Source organism: Perna viridis, chromosome 2 (genome assembly GCF_037379345.1).
Source record: "Perna viridis isolate PV_CMFRI_1.1 ecotype Kerala chromosome 2, ASM3737934v1, whole genome shotgun sequence".
Taxonomy (NCBI): domain Eukaryota; kingdom Metazoa; phylum Mollusca; class Bivalvia; order Mytilida; family Mytilidae; genus Perna; species Perna viridis.
The window spans coordinates 50,917,972-50,935,259 of NC_142446.1; the positions used below are offsets into that span (position 1 = coordinate 50,917,972).

General features: G+C 33.3%; 2 protein-coding genes across 4 annotated transcripts in view; one reads left to right on the forward strand and one right to left on the reverse strand.

Moving 5' to 3' along the window:
- Window positions 1-6,459, forward strand: part of LOC148625660 (uncharacterized) — a 15,810-nt gene extending 9,351 nt beyond the window's left edge. For both annotated transcript variants that reach the window (XM_088569320.1, XM_088569321.1), the window contains 9 exons: window positions 12-125; window positions 893-1,006; window positions 1,754-1,864; window positions 2,442-2,555; window positions 2,773-2,962; window positions 3,798-4,060; window positions 4,741-4,892; window positions 5,549-5,636; window positions 6,324-6,459. In XM_088569320.1, coding sequence (XP_088425446.1) covers window positions 12-125; window positions 893-1,006; window positions 1,754-1,864; window positions 2,442-2,555; window positions 2,773-2,962; window positions 3,798-4,060; window positions 4,741-4,892; window positions 5,549-5,636; window positions 6,324-6,400 — 1,223 coding nt within the window. In that variant the 3' untranslated portion in view covers window positions 6,401-6,459. The remainder of the gene's footprint in view (window positions 1-11; window positions 126-892; window positions 1,007-1,753; window positions 1,865-2,441; window positions 2,556-2,772; window positions 2,963-3,797; window positions 4,061-4,740; window positions 4,893-5,548; window positions 5,637-6,323) is intronic.
- A 231-nt stretch (window positions 6,460-6,690) lies between these two features.
- LOC148625661 (ras-related protein Rab-32B-like) lies at window positions 6,691-12,587 on the reverse strand. 2 transcript variants are annotated; one of them, XM_088569344.1, is made up of 9 exons: window positions 12,472-12,587; window positions 11,825-11,857; window positions 10,913-11,009; window positions 10,245-10,301; window positions 9,667-9,699; window positions 9,169-9,196; window positions 8,797-8,871; window positions 7,539-7,647; window positions 6,691-7,055 (listed from the first exon to the last, which is right to left on the reverse strand). In XM_088569344.1, the coding sequence occupies exons 1-9, from the start codon at window positions 12,533-12,535 to the stop codon at window positions 6,895-6,897; spliced, it is 657 nt and encodes a 218-aa protein (XP_088425470.1). In that variant the 5' UTR covers window positions 12,536-12,587; the 3' UTR covers window positions 6,691-6,894. The 2 variants fall into 2 exon arrangements, with proteins under 2 accessions (XP_088425470.1, XP_088425471.1); XM_088569345.1 differs by lacking the exon at window positions 11,825-11,857 and having other exon boundaries at window positions 12,472-12,566.
- Window positions 12,588-17,288: the final 4,701 nt, after the last annotated feature.

A 17,288-nucleotide genomic window follows, 5' to 3' on the forward strand; every position in this document is an offset into this window, starting at 1 on the left:
TTAATTTACAGATATAGATGACTGCATCAGCAAACCTTGTAAGAACGGAGGAATATGTAAAGATGGAATTAATAGTTTTTCGTGTATATGTAAATCATTTTACACCGGGAAAGTCTGTGAGATAGGTATATATCTTAGCAAAGAAATACCAGAAGAATGAAATGATGAATACTGATAAATCTAAATTATAAATTTGATTAAACGGCGTGCTTCACGAATGACTAGGAATGACAAAATAGACAAACGTTTGAGTTTTATTTAATTCTACATCTGCACATTTTCGTAAAGACCAGCAGAAATTGCCATTTAAAAAGTTAGTACAATGAAAATAAATATCTTGACCTTCGTGAGAAAGTCTGAGGTCAATTAAAGACTACAGTTGAACTCAGCAATTTGGTGTTATGGTAAGTCTTAAATTAGCACAAATATAGTTCACTACATATAAATGTGCTAATACTCATATATATTGCAAATAAGGCCGATATTTAAAGGTTTGAAAAATCATAATAAGATCGTTGATATTGCATGTTATTTCAAAAGAGGTCATCACAGGGGTTTATAATTGGTCGAATTGGAAAACAAAAACAAAAATGCTCACTCCCAGTAAGGAAAAAAAGATTTTTGTATAGAAACAAAAAACCCTATCAAACAAACAAAATAAAAACAATAACAATAACATAAAACAAACAAACAAAACAATAAAAAAACACAAACCACATTGAGTTTTTAAAACTTAATGTAGATACAAATTATGTACTTATGATAAAATCACACTCATGTTAATAAACTTATCAATTCAAATGATCTTTGATAGATGTTGCATTTGATACTCGACAAGTTTAGTCCTGTCTTCGGTATATTATTTAATAATCTTTCAAACTTTATTTTGCAGCACCTAAGGGGTGTGTTTCTATGCCTTGTCAGAATGGTGGTGTTTGCAAAGACGAACCAAATGGCCATAAGTGTATATGTAAACCCGGTTTTGTTGGTGCAAACTGCCAAACAGGTACAAATATCTAAAATAACCTACTTAACATGGCTATGTATATCAAAAATAAATTTGCCTTTATAATTTGAGGGCGGTGTCATTATGTGTGAGTCACTGTAAGAATCGGGCAGTCGATGAAACATGGCATGAAAAAAATTCCATCATTTTGATAGTGTAATTTGACTATTTGCAATATCAGAATCGAGGAAAACCGACAAGATTGTCTATATCACGCTAGACCATTGAGTTCAAATGAAAAGGAACATTTCAAGGGCAGATAACTGTGTCAAAAGCCTCATTTTCCTAAGATTCTATTGAAAAAATTCAGCGCATAGCCAGTGAAGCAGAGATCAAATAATTGTCTTTTCAAATAGAGAAAGTATCCTTGTTTGATATTATATTGTCAGATCGGTAGGGTTTTGACATGCATGTTTCTGATTTTTCCCATTTTTGCCTGATTCGTACAAAAACATACAATGAAGTGTTTATTTTATTTAGAAAAAAAGTGAAAATAACGATTTGAAAAAAAAATGTCTATAATACTATAAGATGAAAATATTAAATTTCACAGTCTAGAATGATCCATATGTCTAAAGTAAAGTATTTCAATCAACCATGTATTATCTAGTCATAAAATCTTCGCACACTAAAAGTGTAAAAAAAGGATACAGATGAGTATTTACCGCCGCTTGGTTTTTTTAGCCGATTGAAGCCTTGTCATACTGATTCAATGTTGAGAGTCTGCTTTAACAATTTTGGTTGTAGGGATGACTTGTAAAAATAAGCCATGTGAGAACGCTGGAGTATGTAAAAATGTGGTCGATGGGTATCTTTGCACCTGTAAGCCAGGATTTACTGGCGTCAACTGTCAAATCGGTAGGAAACTTAAAGACACTTGCAAACAAAATTATATTAATTATATTAATATAGAATGAATATATATTTAAAAAAGTGATGCGTCTCTTCTTGTATCATATTTTATTAAATATTTTTTAAATGTCTATCTGCTTCTTTCTTTACTGAAAACGATACGTTCAGGAGCACCTTGTTAACATACAAAATGGACACAAAGAATTTAACACCGCTACGAGTCCAAGACACAGAATCTCAGACAGCCAAGAAACAGATTTCAATTTTTTTTAACAACGATTTTTCGCATTAGAACAGTAAACTTTTAACCGAAGGTGTCTGAAATTTCATTACATGGTCTTGCAGTTTCTTGCGGTGTTTAATTCATTTTCTTCCTCTTAAAAATAGTTTCGTGATTAACTACTAGTATGTCAATTCAGAGCACCCTGCTTGCCACATTTCTTTCTTATGTATGTATGTCATAAAACTTTTTTTTTCAAACCCGTGTATGAGATATGGACATATCACATGGCTAAAAATAGGATATTCTTGCCTCTTATGCGAGAAATATTCATGCTATTTTATTCTACATTACTTGTTGTAGATATTGATGACTGTGCCGCTAAACCATGTCAAAATGGTGGTGTATGTAAAGATCAAATCAATGGTTATAAATGTACATGCAAACCAGGTTTTGTTGGTGTTAACTGCGACAAAGGTACATGTATATACAACATGATTGTTTTGAGAGCGTTATTTAATAAGGGTTTTGTCGTGACACTACGAGATCATGTCCTTTACTTTTATACTTTATATTGGTCTTAAATAAGTATTAATTCAAAAGTATTACCATTCTTTTATTTTTGTTCATTTAGAAATGTTCCTATATATTAACCTTCAACATTATTTTTACTGAATCAAACATATGTTTGCAGAAACTCCTGTTGAATGTGGAACACCTTATTGGAATCCAACATTTATAGCATGGCGCATCGTTGGAGGTATCGCTGCTCGAAATTATTCATGGCCATGGATAGTACAGCTCCGCATAAAGAACAAACATGAATGCGGAGGGGCCATCATAGCTCCACAGTGGATTGCAACAGCCAGACATTGTTTCTTGGCGTAAGTAGTATCGTAAGTATTTCGGTTTAAGAGCATATGCTGGCACCCTTGTGTAATTTTTTTACAAAATGTGTTAAGTTATTTTTGTCATCTAATACCATTTTATTTTTTCTGTCAAGCCCTTCTATCAAAAATGTATGAAAGATACTGAGTGCGCTTTAAATGGTTATAAACAGTATTTTTATCGCTTAAACTGGGCAATACAGTATAGAGTGTTAAAAATACAATTATGATGACAACATTCGAAAGAGTAATCAAGGGAACCAAGATTATGGCGGTAATCAAAAGAATGCAATCCAGGGACAAGGACCAGACACGAAAAATAGACACACACTACAAAGAACACAAAGTAACTAAAATCACACATACAAAGTAACAAAAGCAAATGAGCAACTCGGACTCCACTAAAAACTGGGAGCATGGACCAGGTGCACCGGTAGGGAAAGCGTGCTCTGCTTTTCTAGGAACACCCGCCGAGTTGCTCATAAAAAGTCAAGTCGGGGTAGACAAACGAGGAAAGGAAAACTTTGACCCGTTGAATAAATCAGTTTTCATGGTGCAGATGGATACACCATAACGATCCACGAGTTCATGATGACGACCATAAAACTTCTGTAGTGATGACTTCAATCTTGTGGCAACATAACCCTGTTCCAAAAGCCTATTTGTTAGAGTTCTAGCGCGATACAAAAAGTCTGCGTAGTTTTGGCTAGCTCTGGCATAACGTATGAATTGTGATATAAAAAAAAAACATTTAATGTACAATCATTTAATTTCTTAGTATGCAATCAAAATTAGAAGTTACATTTGTCATCCACTTTTTGTATATTTACAGGAATACTAATCCAGGAGACTGGTCCATCTTAGCGGGAAGGACACATAAATCTGCCCCTGAACCTGAAACAGAACAAATTAGAATAGCTTCAAAAATTATTCCCTGTCCTAATCCTACGCTTAGTTTCCTAAATAAAGACATTTGTTTAGTTAAAGTAGACAAAGAGTTCATGTATAATAGATATGTAAGACCTATATGTCTACCAACTCGGCCAGTTAAACAAACAGACAGATGTTACGTAAAAGGCTGGGGAAGTACCTATGGTTTGTACCATTTATGTACTTTTCTAGAAGCTTTATCCCCACCCCCTTAACTTCCAAAGAAGATTTGGTGACGAAAAACATTTTCTATAGATCTTCGCATGTATTATCCATACAATGTATCAGTCAAATCAAAACATTGATATAGCACATTTGTATAAGGAATCGCTATATATTTTTAATGGTTTGAACCGGTGCAAAATGCAATAGGTCACACACTTTTCCACTTACATTATAATTGTTTCATTACATCTGATATGGAACATGAACTTTTTTTGTTATTTTAGATGATAGGACAACGGTATTTTGTCAATGTGAATATGTAATGCACCGGTCCCAATCCCCAACTAAATGCCGTATAAGTGGTTATTTTTGCGGTGATATGCACTTAAACGGTATTGACCGCTCCCTAAATAAATAATGGCATATTTTTCGTGTATAATTTGATGACGGAGTTCTCTGCCTTGTTCAATTTTTACCTCGACTTTTTCTAACGGTTTCAAGTTTATAGAACAGTGAAAGGAAACATAAATAATGCTTTTTAATTTTAACACTAAAATATAGTTAAATCATTGAGAATCATTGCATCTACAGGGTATCTGTACATTTGTTGCCAAAGGCACTTCTTAAAACTAGCAGTTGATTAACATACACCATTTTTATTTTTTTTTTAATTCTGTTAGGAACCGGTCATGACCAGGTATTGAAACAAACACACTTACCCGTTAAAGATACAAAAGCATGCAATTCAACGATAAATAAGGCAATGGTTGGACAAATAACAAATGATATGTTCTGTGCAGGCCATGCTAATGGAGGGCATGACGCTTGTCAGGTAACTTTAAGTTCTGATAGGAAAGGATTTGTAATATAGAATAAGTTTACGTAGAAACCCAATTAACCCTAATTAAAACTGGAAGCCTTATTTCGAGTTTTAATCACTTGTTGTGTTTGAGTCATTGAAATTCTTGTTTAAATGATTTATGCTAAATACAAAAAAATAACAATCATACATGTTGCAAATTTCAATATGCTGTACACGTGTTTCATGGTAAAGATGAAATCGAAACACAAACACGGAAATTAACACGAAGAAGGTATATGTATAAGCAAGGCGTATTATTTTCTTGAAGAAAACCCACTAAGTTGTTCTTGTCTTGTTCGGTATCATAGGGAATACAAATTTAATAAATCTGGTTGTCAGGGTGAGCATTAAAATCATGTAAACCAGCTTACACAATTTATCCACCGACCATACGCCGATCCAATGCACTTCGGGTACGTATTACTTTCTTTGGCGAGTTTTTTTTATTTACGCGAAAGTTGAGTGATGAAACTCCAGCAATTTAAATAATATATTCAATGCATATCAAAAGTTGGGCTGCCTATAAAAAAATAAATGTGGTTGTGAATTAAAGTGTGAAACGGTGATAAAGAAGGATGCATTTACCTGTTACCAAACTTTCATCAAACATATGTTGCTACTTTCAGGGCGACAGTGGAGGACCTTTTGATTGTCAGTATGGTGATGGTAAATGGTACTTGTCTGGAATTGTATCTTGGGGAATCGGATGTGCTAGTAAGTTGATGTAGAGTGTTCCTCAAAATCTTGATCATGTTTAAGTAGCTGTCTTTATAAGAATCATGCAAAATCTGAAAAATGTGATATGCCCCCAAAAAGGCTACATATTTTTATTTTTGAAATTAAGTTGTTTTATGGGTCTATATTATGAAATGTGTAATTATTCATACCAATCTGTCTGCTCATAAGAATTAATCAACATTGAAAATCCAATAGATTTTATTGTATTTGAGTGTCATGTACAGAGTAATCTCCCTTAATTTTGAAGTCTACGATGCTTTCTATATACTTTTAATCTCCGAAGAACAAGGATTATATGAAAAGCCGAATGCTTATTTCTGTTAATCTAAACAAAATATCAAAAATAAAAATATGTAGGTTTAGTCCCATGAATCACATTTTGCATGATTCTTAGATAGGGTGCTTCTTTAAAGGAAAATATATGAAGACAAAATCATTACTCAAACTATTATGATTACCGCTATAACATTGGTTCCCTTGATTACTCTTATATTGTTTAACATGTAAATCTCTACATACACAAGTTAAGTACAAATTTCAGTACACAAAAAAGATATTTGATTTTTGTTAGTACATTTTCTGAGAGAGAAAATGAGAAATAAAGTAAAACGAAATTAACCAAGACAAATCGATAAAAGTGTATATTTACTTTTATCTTTGTAGAAAAGAACATGCCAGGCGTTTATGCAAATGTTGTAAATTTTGTTGAATGGATAGAAGAAACTTTAGCATCGAATTAACAAATACTTATGTTGTATAACAAATTGTGTCTAAGCATTAAATATTTTGGTGTTTTCTATTAGCTTTTTGTACTATTTTGCCTTGAACATAATAAAATTAGGAAAACAGTAATTGCTAGTTAGAAACACTTGTTTCAATGCCTTTGCTGATAATCATGAGATACGTCAAAACACTTGTTACAGTTTTTTCCTTTGTCTCAAGGTTGTTCGAAGGCAATCATTGCTTATTTCATATGTAGAAGTGATATACAGTTTGCATTTGTATCTTAACGAAAAACAAACACGGTATGTTGAAAGCATCACAATATTTCACTTTTTAATTGACAAAATTCGAATAAAATGAAATGGTAAACAAATGCTTCGCATATTAAAACCAAGCAAATGTGAACGGATAAAAAAATAAAGCACATTGCACAGATAACAAAAATAACAGACAATTGTATTGCACTCATAGAATGGGCCCAACAAATGAATTATATATATTTGGTCAATGATTAACAACAATCCGATTTCGGTTTTGCCCTGTTGTCACCATCAAAAGAGTCATCAATTCCATTCTGATTTTGCTGACTAAATAAACTAATATGTTCGTCAGGAGACTGGCTTTCTGTTGGAAGTTTCAATATGTAATCAATAAGGAAATTCATAGTCTCGTCTGAAAAAAAAATCATGAAGTAGAAGAGGAGAGTTCTAAAACTTATTTATCTATTATTATATTTATCATCCATATTTGTCCTAAGAGAGTAATTATGTATCAAAAGTTGTCTGTTATCATAAATATTTTTTTGTACATGTTAAGCTGTTTTTATTACAAAAATTAGTCTTCAGATTAATGTCTTTTATGTTATGTATGTCTTTAAAGAGATAAGTAGGTCGTATACACGGTGAACACGAGGGCCATGTATTATCCGCGTTATGGCCAATGGTTCCAAATTTCTCAAAATTCAAATTTATTAATTATCAAATTTTGCACTCGAATTGTAGCATAGATTGTATGATCCATTTGTATTTCATGATTTTCAACTTGAATTGGTTTCCCTTTGTTTTCGCAGCATAAACACTTAGTTATATTTAGAGTCTATTACTTTAATCATACTTTAAATGATTGAATTATCTCTCTTTTCTCTAGCATATTTACCTATATTCACATTATTCTTCGCTGAGGTTTCAAACCAATTGACAATGTTATTATTCCGACAAAACTCAGTGAGAACTCTGGAGTTAACTGTAGCGCTTTCCATATCGCACTGTTTAAAAAAAATATTATTATATCTATATTGTAAGATACTTGTTATACACGATATTTTCTACTGTTGATTAGCAATGTGACACCCTTTCAAATTCACAGTGAAAATAATATGCTACGGTTAGCGTGCTGGACTATTGCATCAAGGCACGGTAACGAGTTCGTATCCTATATATATTGCATTACGTATATCATTTTACTTAGAATTCCATTCAATAGTTGTATGGGTTATATATTATTAAATTACGAATTACGTTTATTTCTCTATAAGATGACCTGTCGAATCATAATTTTGAATGATAATCATCGTTATATCACACACATAAATACATCGAGTTCTTCTTTTAAGGTGCTTATAATAATGAATATACAAAGCGGTTTGTAAGTATGTTCCATTTCCCGTCGAGATAAGGTTGATGCTTAGATAAACTTCTCTTGAAATGTCATCAACAGATCGTAGATGATTCAAAGGAGATCCAAGGAGACCAGAACTCCCTTACGCACTAAAATTGAGGTTGATTATGTATGTATATATATAAAAACAGGAAGCCACCGGTCCGTAGCCTCCATAGGATAGTTGATAAACCCTTTTCTGAATATCTGGATCTGTCATTATTTTTGAATGTTGTTTAACTTCTTTTTTATATGTAAAATTTGCGCAAAGTTGACAGTTTTAATATCGTTGGAAATTTTCCAGCCCCTAGACCCCTCGGCCAGCTAAGCTATATACAAATATTGCTTTCGCTGGCCGGGTCATTCCTTCTCGTAGGGCGAATCTAGGGCTGTAACTTAGTACACGATGTATGGTAGTACGGAACAGCTCATCTAGTTGTTGTTATGTAAGATAGGGGATCAAATTAATTATACATGTCACAATAAATCAGTATTATACTAACGTCCGAGAATGTGACGACTCTATTTGCTATCTGCTCCATCAGATCAAATTGATACAAGGAAGACAAAGGAAGCATGGAAGGGTCTGAAAAATTCCCAACAATGTTCTCTGTATTAATTTGATCCGATGCAGTAGTGTAGCGAATAGAGTTGTCACATTCTGAGACATGTGTGCGTGTGTGTATGTGTTTTGTGTGTGTTAAGAGAGCAAGAAAGAAAGTGTAATTAAAATGTTTACTCAATGTTACAAACATACCTTATTTGCCAGCAATACAACCGGCACTGGTTCATGATTAGCAAGCATCACTTTCGAATTCACATCATTCAACCACTTATAGAACAAAGAAAAGAAAATAACGAGATTAAAAGATAATGTCTACTCTAGACTCTTATGTCAAAAAAGTTTAAATTAAAAATATGATGAGGGTAAGGAATTTATTGCAAAAGATACAAAGATAGTCCGAACAAACACCTTTAGTTTAAAGACCTGTTGGCGGTCATTTACATGCAAAATATTAATCCGGTGTTTAAAACAAATATTGAATTGATGAAAAGTAAATATCTGGTTAATTCATAAATACATATCATTGAACTCTCCTGTACTAGGATCGACCTTAAATGTCCTTACTTTTAAAACTGAGTCAAATGTTGCTGGCCTGAAAAAATAAATATTGAAGTTCCAGATTAAGTTGCGTTTGTTTAACCTCATGTCATTTTTTAAAAAACAGTAGTACGACACAGATTTAAATGCCTCTTAATGATTTAACGACACCTTTACTTTCGCGGTAAAACAGTACATCATTATATCATATAAATGATCGAATAAATTATTGTTGCAACCATAAAAAAAATCAATCTGCTGTTTTAATATTGTGCGAAAAGTCAAAAGGATCTTAATAATAAATGTAAATATTTTAAATCTTTTCTGCATAAAGAAGCTTGCTTTTGGATTGAATTGTAACTTTGAGAAATTAAAGTGTTCTATTGGAACAAAGATTCCGTCGGTGGCAAATGCATTCTGACAAAGAGTTGAATTTAAAAATACTTTATTTGTTGTAAAATGCGTTTCAAGGCATGTTATCATTGTTCTATAACACGTGTACGACTAAATTAATTATGGGATTACCTTGTGAGATCGAATACTATGATAGCAGCTATTCTGTAACAAAACGTAACATAATCAATAACCATATTGGAATTGTTAGTTTTCCTTTCCTCTTTCATCTACCCCGGACTTGACATTTTATGAACAACTTGGCGGTTGTTTCTAGAAAATCAGAGAACGCTTACCCTACCGGTGCACTTGGCCCATGCTCCTAGTTTTTAGTGGAGCCCCAGTTGCTCATTTGCTTTTGTTACGTTGCATGTATGGTTTTAGTTACTTTATATTCTTTGTATGTATGTTTTCCATGTCTGGTCTTTGTCCCTGGATTACATTCTTTTGATTACCGCTATAACATTGGTTCCCTTGATTACGCCTTAGCACATATGGTTTTTTGGAGTTGCATTTACTACATTTACAATGAAACATCATATACACATTAAATTACAATTTGGAAAAAAACAATAGTATTGTTAAATTCCAACGAAACTTACAAAGACCAAAACATTATCTTTTTAATTGTGTAGCTCAATTACACTTTCGCCGACCCAAAAACTTTGGCTTTATAACAAGTATAAGATGTGACTTGACTATATACTAACGCATATTTATAATAAACTCTTGTCATTTGACCAAATCTTTCATGTCCAGCAATATCCCTAAAAGAGAAATTTAAGATGTATGATTTTTTTTTAAATAATAAGAAAAGATAATCATTAAGTAAAAGCATTTTTTGAACGTATCATTTGCATCATAACATTAATCAAATGTAACTGAATAACTAATGATTGATAACAGAAAAATACAATAAAGGAGCAAATGGTAAATAAAAAATAAGAGAATGTATCAAATTTATTGAGACAATTACACCAGACTGATGTTATTTTAATTTTTTTATAGATTTCTTAATCACAATTTCATTTCAAGACAACCCGCCGAAGCTGACTCTATCAAGATTTGACTCACTTGCAACATAACGGGTGCCATTTTCAACGCAGAATAAGCTTACCATTCCGAAGCAACTGATGTCTTTACGTCTCTGTTTCTTTTTTTTTTGTCTAGGAGGTTTTTTTTGCATTTTTAAAGTTATCTTATTTTCCTTATCTTCAGCTCTTTTCTATCTTATTCTTTACATTGTGTACGTAGACCGTCTCTATATCAAACGAACACGTCAAGTACTTGGATTTTGATATCTCGTCGATATTAATGCTTCGCTATTTTTGCTTACATTAAGTATAATTCAATCCAGGATTGGGACACTCAGGCTTACCATAGCTGTAAATTAATCTTTGTATTTTCATTCCACTGTACTGCCTTCAAAGCAAAATCTACCCCTATTGTTAATTTGTAATTAGCTGTAAATACACCTATAATGAAAAAAAGAAAACAAAAATGGTCTTTGTTTATTTGGTATTTGCATGTTTTCTTTCCTTGTCTACTTCAACATATGATGACTTCATATAATTTTTCATGTACACTAATACTGCTGCTGTGATAAAAGGTTCTAAGACGGCCAAAACAGTTGTTTTGCAGAAGAACTTCTTTTTTGATTTGTCATTTAGTCTTTAACTCCTAACTTTGTTCAGTAAATATGTCATATTTGTGGTATTTTTTCGGGTTTACTCGATTTTACTCTATCGATTTTATAATTTAATTTCAGCAGTTCACGGTTTCTGATTGGATAAAAAATTTCGTCCATCATCTCATAGACCAAATTTTATAACGACTGTGACGTCATCAAACTCTTTGAATGGTATACTTGTTGAATTTTGATTCTTAAATTAAATTATAAGGAATGACTATTGTATTTTTTTCGGTCTATTTGAAATAACTAGTGCGCGTGGTGCACACTTGAAAATAACCTGTTATTTATTTTTTCATAGATCGAAAAAAAATATAACAGTCATTCCTTTAATAGAACAAAAAAGACTTGGTCTGAGCTAGCAGTACAATTATCAAACACTTATTTATTTGTTCAATGCAATTTTGTTAGCGAAAAAATGTTGGCTGTTAACGCGTTAATAAACTCTCTACATGCAATACAGTTATGCCCTGCTAAAATTTCTTTTACACCGAAGTCGGTTTTTTATTAAAAAAAAATAGGGGGAGGGTGATTATTAAATTTAAAAAAAAGAATGTTCTGAATTCGTCGAGTATGAGTTTAACAAAAAAAAGACTTTACCTTCTGTGTATCTTCTGATAATTGAAGTTTTACCTTTAAAATAATCACATTTCAAAGTTAGGTGTTACATACATGCAAAACTGTATAAACATCTTATACAGTATCTATATCTAATATTGATAAGATAACATTAGAATTCACTGATTAAGTTGTCCTCCCAAATAACAGCACACGTATTCTAAACAAATACATGATTAGAAAATAGACAATCACAAGTCCTTTCATTCAAAATTGTCATGTGTACTATCTCTTTTTGTACTTTATCACACATTTTGAACGCACAATTCGTACTTCAAATTGCGTATTAAACCTTTTAAAGCAATTCACAATTAGTAAAATCTACAACTTCGTGTCAAATGATTCGTTAAAGACAAAATAATGGAAAAAAACAAACACACACAAAAAAAAAAAAACAAACAAACAAACAAAAAACAAAAACTAAACAAAACAAAGCATAAACAAAACATACACACTCGTTAAAATTGATAGACAAATTCACGTATTTTTCTAAAAAGTATAAGAATGGAGCAAACGAAAGAAAAGATAAATTATCAAATTATTAAAATGATGAATGACAATACCAAATGCACAGAACTTCAAATTACTTAATTAGGCGAGAATATGCCTGTATTAATAACATCCTTTACCAACACCGAATTCTCCTATAACAAGTATTTTATACAGTTGTTCCTTGGCGACGGGAGCCGCCATATTAATTTCATGTGATAGACGTACTAGTCACATGATATACGCTTCGTTTTATGAAATACTGATAGTGTCATTCATCATAGGCAATCAGTTTTTAAACAAAATTTGTTGAATTAAAGTTTAGTAATGACAATAATCATGTTTTTTATTTGCATGAAGGATTTCAAAGCTGTGAACTAGTTCTACTGGTGTGTCTTGCCCCATCAAAAAGAATTTTTGTTTGTCATCGTTTCGTTCTCATGTCCGAGTTGTTCATTATTTTGCTTTCGTTTGTCTAATAGTGTTTCTTTAATGTACAGTCGCTTAACATCTAATGCATAATCAGGAGGGAAAAAAATATCATCAAAAAATAATTTGAAACTGAAAGTGAAATGAGGATTAAAGGGAGAAACAAGAAAAAGCTTAATTCTGACAGCCAATAGAAATGAAACCATTGGCAGGGAGAAACTTTGCAATTTGTAGCAGCCTTAACAAATCTCCTCTGAAAGAAATTTACAGATTATGTCTTTCATGTCAAGATGTGTGGCATGTGATCAGCGATGACGTTACTCCTTTGTGGCCTTAAAAAATCTGGGTTACACATCTCAAAAACTCTGTGGGCTGATCTTTTAAGGAATGCTTCAAATGGTACATTGCTTTTTTCACCTCAGTGACACGACTGACTGTACAAATTGCTTTTAAGCTTTTTCACCAATACAAATAGTACGTGAGATAACCTCCGTGTATCCCCACTCATCAACCAAAATAAAATTTTCTGCTACCCTTATACTTCCTATTTACGAGTCATTTTGTGATAAAAAATAAACTAAATGATTTTTGTATTTTTGGCTACTTTTTATACCTCAATGAGGTGGAAATCCATTTTTTTATGTTTATTGATTCTTCGAACTTCTTTCTGGAAAACGAAGTGAATTGATATATATATAGGTATAAGTATGTAGCCCAATGTTCAGCTTTGCAATGGTGCCAAAATTATTAGTTTTACACTGTTGGTATGAGAATGTGTTTGATACTGAAAGCAGTTTTCTAGGGGTACACATCCAAATTGATTCGGTAATAGGAGGTATAAAGGTAACTGAAAATCACAATCACCAGTGGATGTGCACGACGGACCCTCCAAGCAAATTGACTAAAATGATCTGTGCCGTTGTAATTCTTTTCATTTCGAAATATTTTTTTGGCAGCTTAATGTTTATTTTGCTTTTATACATTTCTGTTCATTCATAGTATTTATTTTGACGTTATCATTAATCATGCTTATTTGAAAGAGTAATCAAGGGAACCAAGGTTATAGCGGTAATCAGAAGAATGTAATTCAGGGACAAAGACCAGACATGGAAAACAGACTCACACAACAAAGAACATAGAATAACTTAAATCATACATACAAGGTAACAAAAGCAAATGAGCAACTCGGACTCCACTAAAAACTAGGAGTATGGACCAGGTGCACCGGTAGGGTAAGCGTCCTCTGCTTTTCGAGAAACACCCGCCGAGTTGCTCATTAAAAGTCAAGTCTGGGGTAGACGAAAGAGGAAAGGAAAACTACGACACGTTGAACAAATCAGTTTTCATGGCGCAGATGGATACACCGTAACGATCCACGAGTTTATGATGACGGCCATAAAACTTTTGCAGTGAACTTCAATCTTGTAGCAGAATAACCCTGCTGCAGAAGCGTATTTGTTAGAATTATAGCGCAATACAAAAAGTCTGCATGGTCTCGGCAAGCTCTGGCATAACGTATGAGTTGTGATATGAGCACTGCATACGCAGGTGCTGAAGGGATGTTGCTACAGATGAAAGAAAATTTGACAATCTTGAATGAAAAGTCGTTACGTTTGTCGTAACGTTTGGTCAATAGTTTTCCTTTACCATCGATTTCTAAGTGTAGGTCAAGATATGAGGCCGACTTTACAGTGTCTGTAGTACCCTTTATCTCAAGTTCTTTAGGGTAGATGCGATGTATCAAATCCCCAAAATTAGGATTGTTTAAAGATAAAACGTCATCTATATAGCGAAAACTGAGATTAAAGGCTCTAGCTATACGATATTCTTTCTTTCAGATCAGATCAGCCAGAAAGTCAGCCTCATAAGAGTGAAGGAATAGGTCAGCAAGTAGAGGAGCACAATTAGTTCCCACTGGAATGCCGACCGTTTGTTGAAAAACGCGTCCACCACACTGGACAAATATGTTGTCGATTAAAAATTCCAGCATTTTGTAAACATCTTCCTATGTATATTTGGAAGATGATTTGGAATTATTTCTTACAAAGTATGAGGAATATCTATCAAGAACTATATATTTGTGTCTTGGTGTACCATCTTTTTTGAAAAAAAACAACGATGTATAATGATTTTAAGTTGAGATTTTAACTGAGTATGTGGATAGAAGTATACAGTGTTGCAAAAATCATAGGTTTTAATAATATAATATTCTGATAATAATCTTGAACTGATTGTCTTCAAAAGATCTTTCGAATTTTTCAGGATACACATTGAATTAATACCACTACGGGTGTAACAAGTGTTGTGGTAGGACTGCAAACCCCCTTTGACAGCTGTGAGTATAGAATGTAAACGTTTTGAAAGAGGTTTGGTGGTACATTTTGCAGATCCAGCTATGTAACGTTGTTTGTATGAACTCTTGTGGAGTTTAGGAATCCAGTACATAGATGGTAAATCACAGTCCTTGGTAGAGAGACCAAAAGAGGATAGCACAGATTTATGGTTTTCCACAATTTCTTCTTTGGAGAGTGTGGTAGCAGTATAGGTCTTATCAATCTTATTATTTTCTACATCTACCTCTGATAATAAACATTGGATGTAGAACGTTTTGCAGATAAAAACAATGTTGTTTTGGGCTTTGTCTGCTGGTACGACAATATATTTGTCATGTATAGTAGGTAATGTTTTTGCTACATCAGGGTCCTTGAAAACTGATGTAGCATTGGAATTCTTTGACCTACTTAAAACTGTCATTCGTTTCAAAATTAAGGACCTCACGGCCTTTAACTACTCAGACAGAGAATCAATGTCTTCTTGTTCTCATTTTATCCATTTTCTTGGGTAATCCTCTACCGCATCCATAAGAACTTTATGGAGCGCGGTTCACGGTACTTAAGACCTTTAGAAATGATATTACGCAGAGATTCGTTTTCGATGATGGACAAATCTCCCGTAACGTCGTGAACGGAAGGACCATATTTGAATGGAGAGTTTTTGCAAGAACAGTCAGGTGGTTTAGCCTTGAAATCCTCAATCTCGAGGTTCTGCAATAGCCTTTTATAATTGAAAATTTTGGATGCAATGGGTGAAATATAGGAATATGAAATAATTGGTATGAATTTGTCTTTGAAATATGGGGGAATTTTGTTGGTAACATTTTTGTGATGGATGATGTTAGCCAAATTAATTGCATCTATACCTTTGTTGACAAACGGTAGTGGTAGAAATGATCTTTTTTCTTCATCTTGACCTTTCACACAGACTGGTTTAAAGAGTCTGTGGAAACCAATATTTAAAATAATGGCAACAAGTCTGTATAATGATGAGGTAGGATCAGAAACAGGAGTGTCAAGACTTGTTTTGTATAAAGGGAGTGTACAAGTATAGAATAGAGTTTGGTTCTAATGTGATGAAGTCCAAGAGGTTTTTTGTATGAAAGTAAGGAGACCATCTATTGAGACATTATGTAACTTAGGTGACGTATATTGGCGATGGCCATGACTCCTTTCCCGACTTGGAGTTTTGTCAAATAAATTCATCACATTTATGCTTTTGTTATATTGGCTTCAAAGGTTTCCTATACTGTTGATGTTGTCATTGCATCCATAAGGTATTGCAGTACTAGTCTGCGTATCCAGTACTCCTTTCTTTTTCTACGATAGTTTTTACTTAGAACGGGATTGTTCGTAGGATGGTGATTTTTTTTCTTTAAAATACGAACTTTTATAGAGAGGATTGAACGATCTTGTTCATTAAAATGTTGATAAACTGTAGGGAATTTGGTGGTATTTATTCCCGAACGATGACCGCACATTCTTTTGTTTCATCGTTCTTGTGTTTCAACGACATATATTAAACCGCATAAGGCCCCGTGCAGGTCCGGATATTAAAAGAATAGGCCTGCAGCAGCGCTTAGCTTGTCGTAAAAGGCGACTAAATAGTGCTCAGAAACCTAGCCGGGGGCTAGGCGCTCTACCCACAGAGCAACCGGGATGTCTTCCCCAGGTGGTGGAATGGTGTACCCCTGGTGTGTTACATGCTGAGGTTGTCAGGCTATAATACGGAAAACCTAACCGCAAACCATAGTGGTGCACCGTGTTGGGAAATATGCCATGTTCCTTGCACGTTAAAGAAGCCTGCTGTGATATTCGATAGTAGAAACATTTGCGCTTAGCCACAGGAGGCTAAATTGCCCGACCTTACCCATCCGTCCCTTTTTGAAGTGGCAATCAAAGTGTCGACCCTATTATCCTTGTGTCCCATCCCTTTGTCATATCATGTTAATTTTATCATCCATTTCATGTTCATCGTTTGAATATAGCTGAAATATTGCTGCTCGGACGTTAAACCTCAACAATTAATCAGTCAATTAAACCGCATAAGTTGCATTTTAATCCATATATTAAGTTTGTCGATTTGCAACTTAAGTCATCGTTACTTCTTGTATGGAAGGTTTTGTTTGTAAGAGTACTAGAGAAGTAAGAGTCGGTTATGAGAATGTTGCATGTTTTGAAATTTTTAATACCAC